At 33.0% G+C, this 22,218-nt stretch overlaps 2 protein-coding genes across 7 annotated transcripts in view; one reads left to right on the forward strand and one right to left on the reverse strand.

Moving 5' to 3' along the window:
- Positions 1–5,840, forward strand: part of LOC128213744 (ras-related protein Rab-3) — a 33,736-nt gene extending 27,896 nt beyond the window's left edge. For all 6 annotated transcript variants that reach the window (XM_052919783.1, XM_052919781.1, XM_052919785.1 and 3 more), the window contains exon 5: positions 667–5,840. In XM_052919783.1, the coding sequence (XP_052775743.1) occupies positions 667–857 (191 nt within the window). In that variant the 3' untranslated portion in view covers positions 858–5,840. The remainder of the gene's footprint in view (positions 1–666) is intronic.
- A 3,837-nt stretch (positions 5,841–9,677) lies between these two features.
- On the reverse strand, positions 9,678–22,109 carry LOC128212941 (uncharacterized). Its single transcript, XM_052918345.1, has 12 exons — positions 22,064–22,109; positions 20,785–20,931; positions 18,301–19,592; positions 17,897–18,082; positions 17,322–17,468; positions 16,856–16,960; positions 16,452–16,561; positions 15,287–15,351; positions 14,639–14,795; positions 13,691–13,868; positions 11,919–12,128; positions 9,678–11,525 (listed from the first exon to the last, which is right to left on the reverse strand). Exons 2-12 carry the CDS (start codon positions 20,868–20,870, stop codon positions 11,434–11,436), a joined length of 2,628 nt encoding a protein of 875 aa, XP_052774305.1. The 5' UTR covers positions 20,871–20,931; positions 22,064–22,109; the 3' UTR covers positions 9,678–11,433.
- Between the last annotated feature and the right edge of the window lie 109 nt (positions 22,110–22,218).

Genomic DNA, 22,218 nt, shown 5'->3' on the forward strand with positions numbered 1-22,218 from the left:
TTTATTGGGGATGCTGTCATTTATTGAACACACCATTTGCTTCATTTTGAAATGACGTTAACAACTGACATTCCAAATATACATTTGGCATTAAAATTTACTGCATCTTACATCAGGACAAAGCAGTTTTCCATACTGTTTTAAGAGCTGTCTATTCTCATTGAAAGCCAAGGCATTTGTAACATCGCATACAGCGCCTTTTGATTCTCGTTTTATTTGTAATAAGTAGGGATGAGATGAAACAGATAATATTGATACTGTGCTGATATTATTCGTCAACAATATTTATTGTTACATAAGCCCTGTGTAAATATTGTAATGAAATGGCTCTATAGTCTATACAGTCCTGTTTTTCGGCGAAATACTGAGTAATACTTATCATGTGAAAAACATGTCTGCCACAATAACATAAAAAAATATTGAAACTAATACATTTGGAACTTTGGAAGCAAAATTGCTATAAAATTGTAATCGTTTTTTTTTGTCTTTCGTCTGGGTTTAGAATCAAATATATGTATTGTATAGGGAAATATCATATCGGCATATAGTTATATCAATACTTTTCACTTAGCAAGTATTGTTATTTGCTCACATGAGAGTGAATGTCTGTGTAATACATACATGTACATACAAATACATTATTGTATAAATGCTTTCCTGTTCCAGGCCTGGAGTTCTTTGAGACATCAGCGAAGGAGAACATCAATGTGAAAGCTGTGTTTGAGCGCCTTGTGGACATCATCTGTGACAAGATGTCCGAGAGTCTCGACACTGACCCAACCCTCGTGAGCAGCCAGGCCAAGGGGACACGACTCACAGAAAACCCCAACCCACAGTCCTCCAACTGCCAGTGTTAATCGGAGTTGTCCTCCTTTGTACAACTGTATTAAATTGATTTGATTAGTATATCTAGTTTTGCACTGGTTTTATTTAGAAAATGCATTTATGAGAAACGTTGAAGAATGTTGTATGGATATTACATGTTAGTATTAAAAGGATAATAGCAGTGCAAAAGTAGAATACTTTTTCAAAAACACATGATAAATTTAGACTGTGTCAAAATCTCCCTCATTCAAGCACGCCTATAGGAATGACAGAGTATATAAAGACTGATGGTTTGATGATAGTATTTTAGAAAAAACACATTTGATGTATTTGACAAATATAGCAGTAGGGATTCTGAAATTGCATAATGGTTCTCTTGATGAAAAATGGTGTTGTTCACAGTCATGACATATATGCAAAAGAATGTTTTTGTTAAAACTTTGATTGGTTTAGCTAATTTGTAATTTAAGAGCCATGGAAAGTATGGTGTTGAGAAGATGAATGGAATTTTTAAATGCATATACTGTGAATTCATTACATTGATGGATACAGGTTCACCCATAACATGTATGTGTTTATTGCATACTCATTTGTCATTCGGTAAAATCCACACTACTATTTCATGTAAGGTGAAAGTCATTATAAGAACTAGTTACAGCACTCACAACCCAAGTTATTCTGACTATATACAAGTGTATAATATCAATGACGAAGGTTGCAAGTGACGTAGCAGTGTTGTACCATGTTGTCAAGGATAATCTTTAATTTATCTGCATGGTAGTTATAGAACAGTTTCACCCATTCTTCTTGTTACCATGCCGATAATGTGTAGAAGAAAACAAAAAAACAAACACTCAAACATGGTACTACTTACTGTTTAAATATGGTGTCACTATATTAGACTAGGCCTAATCTAATTGTCTCAACTTCAATAGTGTCATAATTTTTCTCCTCTTACAAAAATGCCAAAGTCTTACAATATTTTTTTAGTCTGAATATTCTTAAGACTAATTTAATACTTCACATTATTATTACTACGCAATATCTAGTGTTTTTTTACAAACATTTATAAGATAACTTGAACGCAGAAGTTTTTGTGCAATATGAACATTTTTACTTCTCATATTCAAAGAGTAATGTCATTATATTCCAGCCTATATACCAGTAAGCATGCCATATATGAATGATCTTCCATTTATGTATACATACATACATTTGCAAGGCTGATGAAAAATTGAAACTTTTATCGTCATACAAGAATTAAATATTACATAAATCTTCTTCATGTTTTCGCTATATTTATCATGAATATATGGTGTGGATTGTTGTTTCCAAGTATTCCAATTCGATGTAGACATTCCATAAGCTGGATGGGACCAAAAACAAATACCTTGTTTTAATTTACGTAGGTTAGTACATGGTTAGGCCTTCCTTTTCATGGTATTTTAACAGGGTTTGGAGTTTGAAGTTAAGGAAATTTTTAATTATTATAAGTGAAGCAGACATTCATTAATTATGACATGACCTTAGAAAAAAAGTGTCTTGTATTTCTTTAATGTTCAAACTTTAAATTAAATCCATTTTCTTGGTGACAAAATCTGTAATAGATTAATGACATGAATTTGTTAGGAGGATAGAGGTTAGCTCCATACACAGTGTTGTGCATGTAAGTGTTACAAATTAAATTTCCGTTCTACACATAACTGCAATATTATTAAGCCAGAGAAATTTAAATGTTACCTGTGTATTAGAATATGTAAATGTTATTACCTGTGTATTAGCATATGTAAATGTTTTTTTCTGTGTAAGTTTGATTGTTATACTAACTGATTGTGATGTAATATTGTTGTTGCGTATATTTTACTGAATGTAAGACTTGTTTTGCATTTATAAATAATTGACATTCCTTGTCTGGTATGACGCATAGGGCCAATCGTTCAGAACTTTGTTAAAGTTAAAGTTGTTAACATCATTTTTGTTAACTTTTAAAGTTTTTACTGCGCGCCTGTTTCTTCGTTCTTCTAAATTTCTGACAAGATTTGAGACAACTGCTTCACCTGTGCTTATTTTATTTAAATATGTGAACACATGGTCAAATAGCTCACCTATAAAAGTCAACAAAGATGCCATTAACAACATTGCTTACTTTAATGAAGTTCTGAACACTCAGCCCATTGTTTGTATCTAGTTGTATTTATAGGCTAGTTGATGTATACATACTTACACTCTCATATAATCTCATACACTTTACATTGTAATGCATTCCCTCAAGCTGTATTCATAGAATATCTTAAGTCATTTCTTAGCTTAAGTCATTTACCTAAAATTTTCATGGTCAAATTAAGTGTGTTTTACATAAGAGAATCAAACCATGAAAATGACAAAATTCAGATATGATGAAGCGATTAAATCTTATGACAAATGTAAAACTTATTTTAAGAAAATGACTTATGTTTGGAAATGACTCAACATTTTTTATGAATACCAGCCTGTTCTACATTATATCTAATGATACGGATACATGGGTTCAATGTTATGCGAACTTGTGTTGTGTTTTTGTTTGCAACTTCGTGCTATTTATGATTGTTCACTGTTAGTGCAGAGCATAATGTATTGGCACCTTCTAAAGAATGTATTCTTCATTTATTACATACAACTCTCATCAACTTACTCTCTCACATTAAGTTTAAGGCTCAATGCTTTAATGTTTATATTACAATAAACACTTGCCTTGTTTTTCTTTAATTTTTTTTAATTTTTATTTTTTAGTCATTTTTGGGTTGTGATTTACTTTACATATTCAATATTTATTTATCTTTACTAGTTTGTTGTGAATCTTCATTGAGTCATGTCTACACAGCTTTAGTAGTATCATTTAATTGCCAGAATGTATAGCTTATCACCAGAACTAGTGCTTTCACATTGTCAATGCATAAAGAGGATTTTAAGATGGTTGGTTTTTGCAACAGATTAAAAATGTGTTCAGAATTTGGGGAAAATGCTGGATTAAATTTTATAAATGATACCTACGACTCCCGGACCCTTCTTACACTATTCTCCATTTCTGAAGCTCAGGTTACCAGGTTATATCAGCTATTGTTCTGTTCTGTTTTCTTCTAGTCTTGTTATGTTCTGAATATTTTATTTGTTGTTGTTAGTTCAGTTAAGAATTTATTCCATAGTTTTGTTTTTGAGTTTAAAGCTTTATTGAAGATTACTTTTATCAAGTGCATTTAGAAAAAAGAATCATTTTCATGAAACAGTGTGCAATTAATTGAAATTGTTTTTGCTCCGAAATCCATGTATAAGTGCAATAAAAAGTTTTTTGGTTTTCAAGAAACTACTGTCTGTAATGAAATCCACATCAATTTTTCATAAATTTAATGTAAATTAATGTAACCATACCTTGATGTTATCTTTGCTAGTGCAGCAATATTTTATTATAAAGCTTACTAATAAATTTTTTTATGATCGTTCACAAAAGAAACTTACTTGAAATTTTAACATACATAATATATACCATGATGTAAAAACAGTACTACAGACTGTTGTATATGTAGCTATCGTCTGATTAACAAGCATATACTCTTGTACTTATAATTACCCATACTGCTTTATACATTTTATTCTTGTAGTTTTGTGAATATTTCCAAACAAACTGTTTAATTGGCTTATCATATGCTTTTGGGTAAACTGTCTCTATATTTTGTGATTGGTAGGGTCCAGTTTTTCCAGTTGAATCTCTTTACTAAGATCTGATATTTTGGTTGTTTTATTTGATGCACAGTGTTACGTAGGACCATGATATTTATCCTGTATTGAAGTAACTATATTGTAAATAGCTCATCATTTATATGTGATAGTGTTGTTTGAGTGAGTTTTCACATACCAGTAGGATATTTTACAACATTTATATCATAAGATAAATTGAAACTTTTTTTACTTTAAAGAAACTTTTTTTTGAAAATGAAATTAAATATACAGTTGTTTTTCTATTAAAAATGCCACTATAAAACATAATTCTATATAAGCTCTCTGGAATATTTTGCCAAAATAGGAAATCATACATAAGAGGTGTAGATAGTGGTTGTTACAGTTACTAGAGTTTACAGGACTCAACACTCACAGGGATGAACAAATTATTGATCAGGACAGGATTAAGAGCTCTCAGTATCAGAATTCTACACCTTTATATTTTGTCCAATGGAATGGCAGTATTTTTCAAATCTGTGGTACATTTACTTTTGTTAATCAGACTTGGTTAATCAGTAGACATCCGGTATTATTTAATCCGGTGAATCAGTAGCTTTAACCAGTGGCTGGGCCAGTAGACACAATATATTACCAAGCTGGTTGAAGGGTAATTGGTATGCATTTAACAGAATAAAACAGTTACTAGACTTTGTGGCATTAAATATGTATTTCGTTAAATGCCTACTAATAACCTTGTATCATTACATTAAGTATTTTCCATTAAAAAACGCTCAGAAGGACTTTGCGATAGATGTAAAGGGCTCTGAAAAACCATTTCATCAGCTTAACATGGCTTTAGGTTTGAACTGTACATACGCAAACAAAATTTTCAGATTTTACAGGTTTTTCTTCATCCCTGTGCTTTATATTCACAAAACAATTTAAGGGTAAGATTCAGTTACATTTTTGTTTCATTAAGAGTACATCATGACAAAAATTTTCATTTTCGTTATGATTTGAAATGACACAACTTAGCACTGGCATAAGAGTATACATGTTTTTGTAAAATATATATTGTTCTAGTAAAAATAAGAAAAATCTATCAACATTTTCACTTCTGAATCTATTTTAGGAATCCAAAATGCGTGTAGAAGTTGTATTCATGTTAATTACATATTGATTGTTTATTTGGTTGGCTTAGACATTTTGAACACTAAAGTACTTGTTTCCATATTTCCAATATATCCACATGACATTGTTTTCTTGTAATTAGGTATACTGTGAGAGTGACAAAAAAGAAATAAACTTGATGGTTAGCACTATTCTGTGTTCGTATTTCTATTCTAAAAGGTAATAAACAATGTTACATGTTGAAACTAATTTGTTTCAAAATAGTGAAGCAAGTAATTACAACATAATAGTAATCACTCTCATTGGCGAAAAGTAATGTGAGAGTGAGGTCTGGTGTTGTTGGGAAAAACAGAATACCCAGAGCAAACCTAGTTGTACGGCTTCAAGGTGTCCCAATACCTAACTCAAATACTCCAATGTACAGGTTTAGTTTAAACTGAAGTGGTTTTTATTTTAACTGGCTCCCAGTTTTGTGCTCTCTTGTTATATCTGTGTATGTTAATGTATAAACAAAATCACACATGTGATTCTTGTCATTGGCGCACAGCAAAGTGGATATAAACAATATAAATTTGACCAAATATTAACGAAGGCCAAAACTGTGAATTTTGTGATCTGGCTTATTTTCAAACTTGGGACAAGATAATTATTCTGCCTATAACAATTGGTAAATATTCAATAAATTGAGCTTACCAGTTTCTGAGGGTACAAGAAATGATGATGCCATAGTTGCATCAAGATAGGATTCCTATATGTCTGCTATTGCCTTAGATGCATGACAACAAAGTGTGTTCGACACAGACATCAAAATAATAAGATTTAGTTCTGTACAATCATAATCGAGTCAACAGGAACCCTGAAGATTTGTTTTATTCAATTAGACTGACATAAGGGTAAAATTGCAACTTGATGATTGAATTCTTCCCAGTGAATGTGTTCCAAGAATGTGATAATTCTTTTAAATGAATGTGTTCCTAGTAAGTCAGATTCTTCCAAATGAATTTAATCTACAGCCAATGACAAGAATGTTTTTGCAGAATTCAAAACAATACGATTAAGCTCATATGTGACAAACCATCAATGCAAATAGAGAAATGTCTAAGGAATTTAGTTTTTTAGCTTGACTATTCGAAGAATAAGGAGAGCTAAACTACTCACTCTGGCGTTGGCTTCACACCTTGGTTAAGGTTTTGCATGTAAGCACCTTTAAGTCATTATCTCATTAAATACATCATGTATTGCATTGAAACTTCAGATATGTATTCCCAACTATCCAACCTTCTTAATTAACCAAGTTAGATATCTCTAGTTTGCTTTTAATGCAAAAAATGGGCCTTTATTATTGACTTTGGTGATTTTTTGGTGAATTCTGGTTAGGGTTTTGCATGTAAGCACACATAGGTTAATAACTCAGCAACTACATGATGTATTGCATTGAGACTTCATACAATGGTACTCAACCATCAAACTTACTTAATTAACCAAGTTAGATAACTCTAGTTTAAATTTAATGCAAATAATTGCCCTTTTTTATTCGACTTAAGGTTTTGCATGTTAGCACACATAGGTTAATATCTCACCAACCACTTGATTTATTGAATTGAGACAGTGATCCATGCATGTTTCACCAAAACTTTTTAATCCTTAACACCTAAAAGCGGCAAAATAGTCGAGCGTGCTGTCTCTGTGACAGCTCTTGTTTGTATTCTAAAAGGACATACCCGGTAAATGGCAAAATAGTAAATCTAATCAATGCTCACATTTTGGAAGTGTGTGCTTAAACTCTCAATAAATTGCACATAGTATACTTACCGTATCTTTCCATCAAGAAAAATTAAGTTTTAATTTTCACTATTTCTTTTATTGTACCATACTTTGGTACAATCTTGGACTCCATGTTGGTTAAAATATGGTCTGGATTATTCTTTGTGCAATAGGTATTGTTAAGTGCGCTTAATAAGTAAAGAAACACTATTGATAAAAACATGAAGTGATTGCAACCGTACTAATTTCTTAGTTTGGTATATTTCGGCGACTATTTTAGATGCCACAATAGCAGAAATATGGTGAATTTCATCAGAATTTTACCCGAATATGTTTGTCAATATTTAGAAATCATTCAATTCAAGGTAAATTGTTTATTTGCTTAAATTTGGTGGCTATCTTGGCTGCCATCTTGAATAAAAAAATAATGAAAGACACAAGGCCATTTATCTGATTCTTGTATTTTAGTGTCTAAGCTACCAAAATACGCCATTACATTTTGTCAACGCAGCCATGCAAGTTTTGGCTTAAAATCTCCATTTTGCTGCTGTACTAATACGTTCACAGTAACAGATAAATCCCAATGGTTGTGTTCTAAATAACAGAAAACCTTTATTCAATAATGTTCTTGCAAAGTAAGATTGCATTTTTCCATGCAGCCTGCCCAGTTTAAGTTCCATCATTACCAGCACAATGTTGTACAAAATTCTCAATATTTTAATCAATACAAAAAGATGTAGGAATTTCTACTTTATTCTTAGTTTCTTCAAATTTGCAAGTGAAGCTAGGTTGACAAAATGTGGCATGTACGGTAATAATTTCGTGTTGTGATGATAGCCAGTCTGAAAACGGCACAAACAAGTAATGATTATGGCACACTATTGTCTTTTGGGATCACAACTGGCAGATACAATTTGCAATAACAGTCTAGTCCTTCCCATAAAATACAGCATTTCAGAACCAAAGTGTCTGGCCAATATTAACTCTGAAGACTCTCATTTAAATAAATGACAAAACCATGTAGTTAAAGTTGTAAAATCATGATAAATGGAGATATATAACATGGGATTGCTAATCCTCCCATGCAATGTGGAATCATTATAAACAGACATAAATGCTAGATTCAAAGAGTGCATTGTGGCCTTGACCTTTCGCTGGCATCAACATGGATTCCGCATGTGGTCCAAGTTTCATTAATATACTTTGAGTTTATGAACAAACTTTGGTCACATGGCTAAGTTTGGTAAAAGTCAAAAGTCTCATTGTTATTTTTATTTGATATGTTATGTATGTCTGTTATTCATGTCGGAAAATAGCTCATTAAGCTAATGTTTCTTGTTAACACATACCCAACTTTAAATAAAGATTCTTGTATCTTGTAAAGTGCCAATCCCCATTGAAAGTATGTAGCAATTATTCTTTAGATTGAACAAAAAGAAAATCAAGAGATGTCACAGAGACAGCGCGCTCGACTATTCCGCCGCTTTTCGGTGTATTGATTGAAAAGTTTTGGTCAAACATGCATGGATCACTGTTAGATTAGATTTCAATGCAATACATGATGTGCTGAGATATTTACATAAATTGAATGGAAAATATTTGAGGTTGTACGCACTCGACTATTCCGCCGCTTTTCGGTGTATTGATTGAAAAGTTTTGGCCAAACATGCATGGATCACTGTTAGATTAGATTTCAATGCAATACATGATGTGCTGAGATATTTACATAAATTGAATGGAAAATATTTGAGGTTGTACGCAAACTTTAACGTTAATTCTAAGTCGAAACAGGGGCATAATTTTGTCAAAATGCTTGATAGAGTTACCTCCTCTTGTGTACAGGTTAGGGGCATGATGGTGAACAAGTGTGCAAAGTTACAAAGCCAGATGTCAATGGACTTTGAAAATATTTGAGGTGGTACACAAACTCTTAAAAAACTTAAACATAAGTGGTTACGCCGACGCTCGGGTGACTAGGATAGCTCTCCTTATTCTTCGAATAGTCAAGCTAAAAAGTATAATACCCCTGACATTTCACCAGAAACTTCCAATTTGTCCAATTTCGAAAGACCTTCTTAATGCGGCTTATTATTAATAAAGGCTTTTTTCTAAGTTCAATTTGCAGACATAAAAAGTATAATACCCCTGACATTTCACCAGAAACTTCCAATTTGTCCAATTTCGAAAGACCTTCTTAATGCAGCTTATTATTAATAAAGGCTTTTTTCTAAGTTTAATTTGCAGACAGAGAAAAACACTACACAAAGCTTTTAAGACTTTTATTACTACAAAGAAAGAAAATGTTAGAATAAATACTTCACAGCAACGCTTTCCTGCATGGTCCTGCCATGACTGTCGAGAACAATATATATTGTTATAAAAATGGCAAGGTTAATATAAAGCTAAAACATGTATATGAACAAATATTCAAATTTTCTAAATGTCAACTCCGGGTTAAACAATGTAAATTAAATGTACTTTTAACAATGAAATTACTGTAAGATAATAAACAAAGTGACCATTAAATTACATATGTAAATTCTGGATAATATTTGATTAAGTTTAAATAAATGCATAATCTTATATATATATATATATATATATATATATAGAGAGTTGCATTGGTTTCAAATATCTTACTAATTTTATACCAAATTATGGGAAAAAACATAAAATAAAAACCAAAACAAACATTTTACTTTCAAAAGACACATGGAAACATCTTCACATACTATTAATGGTCCATTATATCACATTTATTTTTACCACTGATATTTCCTCATAATAGGTGATTTGTATTTTACGTACAGTATGATAAAACTATCGTAAGCCATTAAAAAAACAAACATATTAATTTGTTAAAAATTCTCTTTCATTGGATTGTTTTTAGCATTGACATGATTATTAAAAGTTATTCAATGACATGATTATTAAAAGTTATTCAATGGAGTAACTGTAAAAAAATATGTTTTCGAAAATAAAAGAAGAAATTTAGTTTTAATTCACCATTTAACAACCTGACAGAATGTTACTTAAACACTTAAAATGTAAAATACAATAAATGCATGCGCATAAATGCAAGAAAAAAATGCATATCACAGTTGGAAGGCATAAAACTATCTAAACATATACCGATATGTTGTTATGAAACATTGCAAAACATGAAATATAAAGACATCTACATCTGGTAATATTAAAAAAATGCTCACTGTAATCATAATCTCATGTGATTTGTCACAGACAACTTAAGACCTTATATTTAACTTATTTGTTTTTTATTTGAATTCAGAGACTTGACTTTTACTGTGTTGCTGGCTATCTGAGATATCTCTATGACATGACAGACACAGATTTTGACAGAATTTGCTTAATTAATAAATAAAATTGTCCCATTTGATAACCTCAGTTCTGATAATCATTAAACTGTGCCGCATGACATGAACATTTAAATTCTTATTTATGCTCTTGTTCAATGATTTAAATTTTAGTCAATTAATACAAAAAAACGTATCATAAAATAATATTAGTAATTGTATAAAAAATCAACTTCACACAACAATCACTTTGATTTAATGATATTTAACAAATAATTAACTGCAAACCATTCAGGGTGCATTGTTTTTCAATTAAAATCTTTTAATTATGTTATGATCATTTTTGAAGAATCATTTCAAAGCATTTAAACACTCATATAAAACAAAAACTATAATAACCCTAAAATGTTGTAGGAAAATATCATAATAACTATTTCTAGTGGTGCGTATTATTATTCTATTTTATTAAGATGATTCTAAGTGAGTAGAGAACAAATAAGAATACTGAAATAATATAATAAATTTTGATTCTGTTTTATTTTCATCAATCTGATATTGGTAATAAGAACCCCTTTTTAAAAAAATGTCTGACAATGTCTTTCAAAGTTTTTTTTCAATGTCAACTACCAAGTTCTCCATTTATTATCATCTTGCTGCCAGCTAGATATAAAATATCAATGCTTCTATTTGAGATTTGAAACAGAATTTACTCCTTCTTCGCCTTCTTGGTTTTCCTCTTTTTCTTCTTCTTCTCCTTTGAGTCATCTTCAGTTGCTGTAGTTATCTCGATAGGCTCATCTGAAATGTTCAATAAAATCATTTACTTTTACTCTGACAGTGTGGAAAGATATAAGTTTGGTGCAATACATGTACAAGGTAGGGAAAACACAATAGAAATTAAAACTATATTTTTTTTAAATAGCAGTCCCCATTTGATTCTTCATGCTAATGTCACACTGTCAACGCCCCCCCCCCCCCCCCCCCCCCCCCCGCTTCAGCAGTCTTTTATTTTTAAGAATCACAAGAATCACTATGATACATTCCATAATCACATCTGAGTACAAAAAACAACAAAAAAAAACATTCACTATGGAAGATGTATGATGCTTTAATTGCATGTATTACAGGAATAATATATCTTAACAAAATAGAAAAATATTTAGAGCTTACTGTACATTTAACATGACCTACCATCATCACTCTCCTGCCCTTCGCCCTCAAATGCTGGATTATCTTCCCCTGGATTTCTTCCTGCTGGAGGTAGTGGTTGTTCCCCCTCCTCCTCAGGGTCAGGGACGTACCCTGGATTTATCTCGGCCATCTCACGCTCGCTCAGGCTCACTGCTGACCCCTGCAGGCTTGGCTGGCTGCTCACTACAGAGCTACCAGACTTCTGGCCAGCTGGAAGATGCAATAAGAATGACAATTATAGCTCCTAGACTGATGATTAAATGCTAAAATTACCATTATTATAAATGAAGATAATGCAGACACACACATTATGACAACACTAAGGCTTTTGCAATACATTGCAAACATCTCTCTTCAACGTAAAAGACAAGATAAATTCAATTTTATTGCTTCTTATAAATGTTCACAAAATTTTTACTTCTCCTAATTTAATCTTTTCATAATATTCATTGCACATTTTGTGTTTCCATAATTTTACACAGAAGACAATTATATACTATATTATATAAAAAAATGAATGCAATCTAAATCAGTCTACTGGAATTGCCCTTTGCAAATCATATTACAACTATCTTTGATAAATGTGAACTAAATTACAGTTGCCTATATATAACACAGTCAATTCCTGTTACTATTTGGTCTAGCAAAATATCCATCAACCTGTGTCAGCCAGAATTAAGAATTTTACTTCCTGGGAAAAAAATGCAAAAATAACACAACATGTAAAATGTAGGAAAGGATTTTTTGTACATTTATTCCATCATGAACAATTGTCCTTTCTATGGAAACAAGTTAATTCCCTCTTGTTCCATGTGGATTTTAGGGTGTTTCCAATATTGATTTGCTAATAATTGCTGTACAATGATTTGAGAGTATTAAGCATGACAAAGATGTGGTTTTACAAGAACTAATCACGTTCACATTGCTTTAGATATGTACAGGGACACCAAGCAGTTTCTGATGGCAGGCGAGGATTAGTTTCACACCATCCTAAACATCATCAGCAAATGCCTGATGAAATGTTTTACTACGTGATTACCAAACAATATTTATTTAATCAAACATGCTTAATATACTTTTTTGTGTTTAAAATGATTTTAGAACCACCCTTTGGAACCCCTTAAAACTGTAAAAATTCATGTAATGTCTGATAAAAAAAACTTTCAAAAGTAGTAATATTTGCAATAGCTGCCTCAAAATGACATTGATATTAATTAAATTGATCTGGGATCAATAACCAATCCTACTCCTGGAATTAATGAAGTTTATTTAAACATAATTTTACAACCTGTTTTAATTCTACCATGATCTTTTAGTACAGTTACATATCCTATGTAAACTGTTTTAGACTATAGATACAATATATAAATGCAATTTAGATGTCGGGCGTAAATTATATTAATATCATTATTAAATTTTTTCAAAGTTTCGCTAGACTATTTTTTTATCGTATGATATTGATATTTATTGTTTTTAATCCAGTTAAATACCACATTTCATTTTATTGTGTTTCATATTTTTTAGTATGTTGTACATTTATTGTTCAAAAGCTGTCTAGTATTTTAATGATATTGCTTGTAGTTAGCTATCAGATTATATCGTTGTAAAGCGCCTTTGAACGTGTATATGAAAAGGGCGCTATATAAGTTTGGTAAATAATAATAATAATAATAATAATAATAATAATAATTTATATATTCACACCATAAAACTTGAACACAGATAATGTGAATCCTTGAAGATGTGTGTGTTTGTATTTAAAATATACATACCAGGAGACATAGCCCTGCTACTGTGTGCTGACCCAGCCGATGGAGGTCTTGGAGACAGATGGTGGCTGCTACCTCCTGGGGACCCAACATCGCGGCGCAGGGAGGCCTTTGAGCCAAACAAGCTAGGGGAGGTAGAGCGGGGATAGGCAGGGCCGGCATCAGAGTCTGATGAACTGCTCTGTGGATTCAGAAAGAAGAAAATCAGAGGATAATGTGATAACATGTGTGTTTGTAAACAGGTCAAGGTTACAATATAACACCCTTATAAGGAAAATAGTTTCTTAAAAAACATATCATATTCATGCCTTGTTTTGAATTTTGCAAAAATAAAGGGAATGAAATTGAGAAGTTAATGAAATCTTATTAGTCTATTTCTTTAAATATCATAATTATTCAATTAATCTAGAATTCTGTGAAAATGGATGTGTCACCTGTTTGGAGTGCACACCATAAGCGAACTGATTAAAATACAAATTTTAATTTTAAATCAGGAAAACTTTGTAGTAAAATGAGTTACTGCAATTTATCACATTTATCACAAATATGACCAAGATAAGTATTATGCACACAAACACTGTCGTCAAGTTTCATCTTGATTGGAAAAGAAATACAATAAATTAATGCACAAGACATAAATCTACCATTTTTTTAATGTCAAAAATCATAACTCTCGAGTAGGTGATGCAATTTACCCTATGGTCAAACTTAAATGAGCCAGTATGTCTACAAACAAAGTCACCAAGATTCATCATGATTTGGTAATAAGTAGTAATGTTATTGCCTGCACAAGACATAAAACAACCATTAATTTATGTAAAAGAGGCATAACTTTGGAGTAACTGATAGGATTTACCACAATAATTCATGATCAATATAAACTGAGACATAATGTCCATAAACACTGTCACTAAGCTGCATCATACTTTGATTACCAAATATTTCACTGACCGATGATGAGGAAGATGATGACCGAGACCTTGGCCTTGCTGGCGGTCGGTGTCCAGACATGGGACGGTTAAACGGCACACCATGTTTTCCCGCAGGCACCTTCACCATGTTATCTTCATCTGAGTCCAAACCACCCATCGGGTCTTCTATCATTGGGCTATATTGTGAAATTTTTTAGTAAACAGATTCCAATTGAATTGGTTTGGTTAATAAGATTTTAATGGTCTCAAATGGATATCATTACTGTTGGTAAATCTGTGTCCAAACCACTCAACATGTCTTCTATCCTTGGAGTAACACTTTGAGAGGAAAACAAACAAAATAGAAAGAAAACACAACTGGACATGCCAATTAAATGTTGGCATTTAATTCAGAAATATTGAATAAAGTTCATCTTTCATAACATGAAAGGGCCAGTGTTTTCACAAAACCAGCAATTTTTATATGTTACAGCACAGAGCACACACTACCTGATACTACTGTTGTTGAATTTTTGATGAACTTATATTCTACTAATCTCGGTTTAATTTGTATGAATATTAACATTTTCATATTAAGCCTGAATAACGTTAACTTGATGTCCATGTTTAAATGTAAAAACACCTTATTTCTCGTGAACTTATCAATCGACAGTAAGAACAAGCTTACGTTTCCAGGTCAATGAGTCCCACGTCAGGAAGTCGCCTCAACATCCCCTGTACATTGTCCTCCTCCTGAAGTACAAAAGTTTGTTACAGTGATAACCTGGAACACTCAAGTTCATACCAAATTCAAATTTTTACTTTTCTCTATGACAGCTGAATCATTTTTTAATTTCCACCAAGATGTTTAAAGGTATTTTATTAATTATAACAAGGGCTGTCACTGAAATGGAAGAATGTGTGAAAGCGGTACTCAAGTGTGATTAAAAGGTCATTTAGAAAGGGAGAATGGAAGGTTTATGAACAAGTGTAATATTGTTTTATTAATAAAAACACTAATTATAGCCTCTCATTGATGTTTTGCAACAACACATGAGACCCAAGCATGGTCACTGTAATATGTCAGTGTTGTTGATGGTCTTATGTCATACAGCCCAGAAACAACCACCTATACTCTTATGTCCTTATATTTAAAATCCATTCATACAACAGAAAGTTGGAGCTGGACACTATCACCTTAACTCTTTGTCATTATATGCAGCTTTTAATAGTAAACAAACACTTAGTGTGACCTAAGCCTTAGAGGTAGGGACACATGCCTTGCACGAGACATGTCGTCTTGATAGGTCAAACACATGTGGCAAGTAATTTAAATATCTGCCTGTACATGAGAAAAAAACAGCCCGGACACGACAATCTGTTAGCGATGTCCTTATATGCAGCATTCAACAGTAAACCAACACTACTGTGACCTTGACCTTAGAGGTAGGAACAAGGGTCATGCATACAACATGTCTCTTGGTATGTCAAACAAATATGGCAAGTTATTTTAAAGTTTGTCCATACAAGAAAATGCTACAGTCCGGACACAAGAAATTGAGCTGGACGCACGAACAAACGGACAGTTGGTGTGATTTTGATATGCCCACCTTTGGTTAAGATACAGTTCATCTTAGATATTATTTTCTCTGTTTTTCAGGCATTATTTTTAGTCTAAAATATCATCAGGTGCCATGATTAAGGAACTTTTTATCCTCATCCTGAGACAGGCCTCAGTGATTCTATTCAGTGTATTGATGAAAGGATGGTCCAATCAAAATACTCACATTTTTATCCGTATATTAAGATAACTCTAAGTGCTTTATTAGAAAGGGCGAAGAGCATTTTTATACCTCAGTGGATTCCTCATCTGTGGACCGGTCCACTATGACATTGAGAAGGTCGTCCGAGTAATTGCCTCCAATTGGCTCCGGGTACAGGTCCTCATAGTAACCATCCTCTTCTACAAATTAATTGAAGTGAAATCAGTAACTGTTTTCATTTATGCACAGTGTGAAGAGTTGAATCCAATAACATTGTGTAGAGACCAAATTTCGTTTTTTTTGTGTTTTTTTTATTGTGGGGGTGGGGGGATCACATTATTCTTGAATTTGTAAGTGATGTACTTTGGCCCCCTTTCTCTTAAATTTACTGAAGCCAAAACTGAATTGCAAACAATGATAACTATAATGCAGTTTGTTAAATATCAACAATATATATCCAAAAGAGACTACTTAAAATTGATTATTCTACCCACCTTCAAACTGCCTGTCTGAGGGAAGTGTGGGCCAGACTTTCTCCAAGGCCGGCTGCAGTAGATTCCTCTTGGCCAACTTCTCTGACCGACCATTCAAGAACAGGCCTGCACATGGACATAAACATCATATAACATACATGTGTTCATCTTGTAATGTTTAGAAGAACTATAAATCTATAGTTATAGTTTTAATGCTGTATATTTCAAAATGACGTTACAGGCACATTTTCAATAAACCTTGACCATGCCAATGATATCCAAGAATACCTTCAAACAGCTTTAAATTTATGTTTTTCTAATAAAATATATTTTTAAAGACTGACAAGCTTACATTCAATGTTCCAAACTTCGCAAGAGTATCTATTGGTGCAACAAAATGATCATACACATTTTACTTAGTTCCCACTTTTGGAACTTAAAGAGCTGCTTAATCAATCTTGGAGATAATAATCTCCTATTATCATACCCATTATGTACATCTTGAGGAGCATGCGTTTCTTGTGTGGAGGTACGAGGATCATGTCGTAGTCGCGCTGGGCAAGTCGCTGACTGAACATCGGCACCAACTTCATAAACTCGGCAGCCGTGCGTCGAATTGATTTCTTCACACTTTCTGTGATAATCATAAAATATTTAGAGGACATGATTAACTTACCAATCATTATAGAATTCAAACTACACCAGGGTCTTACATATATCAAAAGGTTAACTAAATAACTTAAATACAGAATGACTTAGAACTGCTTAAACAGATTATATATTACAAATTGATCAACTGAGAAAAGTTCGAGTTGATGATAACACAAACAATGCAAGCACTCAATGCCTTTTTCAGATGATCGAGGGGCATTACTCCATAAACATTCAGACAAAATGAGCGAACATGTATGCTAAATAATAAAATATCTGCATTTTGTCAATGTAAACAGACTAAATCAATTCCTGACTTTATGCTTTAGAAACATACTAGCTTGAAATAACACAGCTTGAATAATTTGCATGACTATCCATTAAATCATAGAGAGACATCAGTGGACTTACCAGCAAACAGCGACCTTGGTGCAATGTTAGCATGAGACTCGACCAGGTCATCCAGCACCTCCCAGAGGACCATGTGAAGAGCATCATGCGTGTACTCAGCCTCCCGACAGTATGTGTTGATCACGTGGATGTGGCGGGCTAGCACATGCACTGGAGCAAAAACTGCAGACACACGCTGGATCTTCTCTGTAGGTTCAGAAAAAAACAATGGATTCATAAAGGTTAATGAAACTCAGTGGAATCTGACATAAAATGAAATGATTTCAATATGATCTTGGACGCTTTTTGATAATCAATTATCAATGTTTTAGAAGATTTTTGAATAAAATTTTAATCATGAAAAACTATTACCGTATTGAAAGCAATCTGCATTGTAAACATAAAATAGTCTATGAAATAATTACCATGAGCAATCTTGGCCTTGATGATGGCCGTCATGAACTTCTTGGTCTCTGATGTAAGGTTACCAGACCCAGAAGTGGCAATGTTGGGCCACACAGGTCTCTTGTAGCAGGACTTAGTGGAATGGCAGCACGTACGCGACACAAGGTACACGAGGAGAGCGACCAAGGAGACTGTCCAACTCGCCTGGATGAAGGCGATAAACCAGACTAAATACTCTGCTGTGAGCCAGGCTGAAGGTATTGTGTAAGAGGTGTAGGCCGAAATCAGTGAGCCGATAAAAGAGTTTCCCATATTGCATAGGATACTGAATGCAAGGAATGCATTACAGCTTGTAAGGCGAAATGGTCTGATCAGAATCGCAATGATAAATACAAGAAGAAGCCAGATTGTTGTGACCATGGCTTGGATATTAATATGTTGAAATGCAGAAGCAAATATTATCAGGAGAATAAGCTTCACAATCTGTAGCGTTGTTCTGTAATATCGTCCTCGGTGTTTGTAAGAGGAGAAGATCCACATGGCATCGTTGAGCCAAGAGCGGTTTAGGTGGATTTTGTATTCAGTCTCCTTCATCAGTATAAATGCCAGATATCCATGTGATGTTCCTGTCATACCTTCTTGCCTTATCTTCCAGACCAGGAATGCTGGATAGATGATAAAAACCAAGGTCAAAATGATGACTGCTGGAGCTGCAAGCTTCCAGTGATCAACACTAAAACAAGTGTAGTCGTTTATCGTGTAGACCTTACTGTAGTCAGCCTCACACTGGAAAATTCTGAACATTACCGTACCAATAGGCAAGCTAAGGACATGGATGATGATCATAAAGACAAACTGTATCCATGACATCACTCTTCTCGCCCAGGACTGGGGATACCAGAAGTACCGAAAGCTGAAGTGGAGAGCTGCATAAAAGATAGCAATTCCCCCAAACACTCCAAACCAGGCAAGCATAATGTTTTCATAAGATACTGGTACATTAGTGCTTGCCAGATATGCTCCTTGAACACTTGCATAGGTAGATTCATTCTGGAACTTGTAAATCTCCCAGACATCCAAATTCAAGCCAAACACCCAGTACATCTTGCGTAGCCATGTCTCTGGGTACACCCATCGTGTTGCCATTGACTGTATGAGGGCAAAGATCTGCAGAAAATCCAGAACAAGAAGAGCTACATCCATCCACACCAGGTTGACACTCCTCTTCTTCTTCTGATCTATGATATCAAAAACTTCTTCATCATCTTCGTACACCTGGATCTCCTCATCATCATCATCCTGGCGAACATACCTGAAGATAAGCAACATTAATGTTCATTATTTTGTAAAAACAGTACCAAAGAAATGTAATTATCTTGCAGGAGTAAACTCTTGTTTCCAAAATTATTACTTAATTATAATTGACTTCCAACTATTTTTTTATTATTTATTTTTTAAGTCCACAAATCTAAATCAGACTGTTTGTTATTTTATTTATTCCGGTAAGAATTTCTCACCTTGAATTAGTTCTATCTTTATTATATAAAATGAAATAAGAAATTGAAATCCATATAGTATTGTTCTGATGATTCATTATAATAAAAATATATCGAAAAGGTCAACATCTGCACCTATCCAAAGTGATTTTGTTATAACTGATTAATGAAGTGTATGACTTTCTCTTCATTTCCCTAAAACTTTTGACCAAAATATTTTTTTCCTAATAAGTTCATCAATTTGTCATTAATTTAAATAATCAAAGATAGATAAATGAAAATAACAAAACATACAAGTGTGAAAAATGAAGCCAAAATGTAGATTCAAGGATTTGTACAAGCATAAAAATGGTTTATAATTAATCGATCATGCTCATTTTTCCGTCTTCAATAATCAATAGTAAAAATTGATTGCAAACCCTACTTCCATAATATTATATTCAATTACCATGAAAGTAGAAATATGAGGAATAAACTTTTTTTCCAGACAAACAAGGGGCATAACTAGGCAATTATAAAATCAAGAATTATGGGCCGTAAAACACTTGTGCATATGTCACTGGTAGCATGTGAATATCTTGACTGGTTATATTAAGCACTTGTAACCTTGAAGTTTTTGCATATCAAGGGAAAGAGCTAAAGAATTAATAAAGCCAGAGATACATGCGGGTATTGGCCATAGTTATATGTGTATAGAGGTTCATGTGAATGTCTAAAACGTTTTTTAATTATGACAAAGGTAAAACTTTTTTTCATGTTAATGACTATACACTGATAATGACCCTAGAAGGTCATGTCAATATAAACATGATTTTTTTCTTAAGAAAAGACAGAACTAAAAAGTCTCGTTAAAAATACTTTATCCAAATTGGACCAATGTGTCAATGATTTACTAGGATCATTGCCATTTAAATTTATAGGAAAAATACTTATGGCGTTGGGAATAAAATGTAGCCAAAGAATTGGTACAAGAACAGCTGGTACAAAGGCTAAGTCCTTCTGAATTACCTGGCTACAGGTTTCTGCCTGTATGTGGGTGTACCAAGCCAGTCAGTCGTGAGAAGTGGGTACACCTCTCCCTCTACCTTCACCATTCTTTCTGCAGAGGTTGGGTCAACAGTATTTATTATTCTTGTAAGATAAATGGCAAACAACCTGAAAATAAATATAGTACAGTTATCACAATATGTACATCATTTTGTTATAAATATTTGTTTTAATGTACAATGTACATGTATACATGCATGTGTTGTGACTTAAAGTATAGATGAATCCAGGGCTTTTACTACAACAAGCTCCCACTGGTCTAGACTATAGGACCAATTCCCAAAGCCAAATATTAAATATTTTCCCCAATTGGACAAGTAAAATCCAAGGCTGAACCACCTGTAGATGTTAAATTGGCTACCGGTACCGGGGATACAAAAATAAACATACCAAAATACTGCAATTGAATGTCCTCTGATTTCTTTGATTATTCAAACCAAATAAGTAGTGTAATATTGATTATGAACAGGAACTCCACTAGGACAAATGTTGCACAATAGCAAGTATTATTGTGGAAAAATCAGAATTTTATTTTTCTGAGTGATCAAAAATAATTGATTCACAACATGAACTTCAAGTAGTGCAACTCAGTCTCAGATAAATGTTGACGATATGGATGGGGATGCTCAAACCTCAACTGCTGCGGTAACAACTTCTTTAATTAACCCTCTGTCATTAGTAGTAAAAATATATTTAAGCACAGAAATTAGATAACATTCATATTTTCAGTTATATAAACACTTAATTTTTCAACAGTGAAAATTCCCAAAACCTCACAAAAAGCAATAACATTTCTTTCCCAATTGGTAAATTTATTATGCAATTTTTTCCTGTGGACCGGATCAAGGGAATATGAAGAAGCTTGTAACCAGTTCATGCATATGTAAAAGAATCATTCAACCATTTGATTTCTATCTCTGAATAACATCTTCCGAGTGTTTCTGATTTTAAAGCAACAGAAAAAGAAGGGACATCAGTTTGAACATGTCAATTGTACAATTTTTCTGCAAATTCATGAATTATTGCTTTAGTGCCAAATTGTGATAAAACAAGAATAACCACGGCTTTTTAATCTATTTTTTACCCGAAAACGGTATAAAAAAATAATATCAAATAATATCAAATTTTGCCCAAAGAAAGAACAACAACTTCATTGTAAAGATAGGAAATGACTCCCCTTAATAGTTTAAGGTAATGAAAACAGTGTATCATGCAATCAAAAGGATTCATAGAAACTTACCTGCGAAATTTACGTTTTGTCCGCCATGTTGTTTACGCAAATTTCTACGGAGATATAGGCTGGTTTAAAATATTTAACAATATAATGTCGAACGCAGTTGAATAAAATGTAACCCGTCTATACGGTTTGGACCCGGCTTCTCTTGGTTAAGAAGT

The sequence above is a fragment of the Mya arenaria genome, chromosome 13 (genome assembly GCF_026914265.1).
Source record: "Mya arenaria isolate MELC-2E11 chromosome 13, ASM2691426v1".
Taxonomy (NCBI): Eukaryota; Metazoa; Mollusca; class Bivalvia; order Myida; family Myidae; genus Mya; species Mya arenaria.

Bases quoted from the DNA above. Each gene is read 5' to 3' on its own strand.
- LOC128212941 (XM_052918345.1), bottom strand. From the start codon at position 20,870: ATGGTGAAGGTAGAGGGAGAGGTGTACCCACTTCTCACGACTGACTGG. The intron at 17,469-17,896 runs GTAAGTCCACTG...TGATTATCACAG, and splicing joins ACCAAGGTCGCTGTTTGCTG to AAAGTGTGAAGAAATCAATT. The intron at 15,352-16,451 runs GTATAAAAATGC...TTTGTACTTCAG, and splicing joins CAGATGAGGAATCCACTGAG to GAGGAGGACAATGTACAGGG.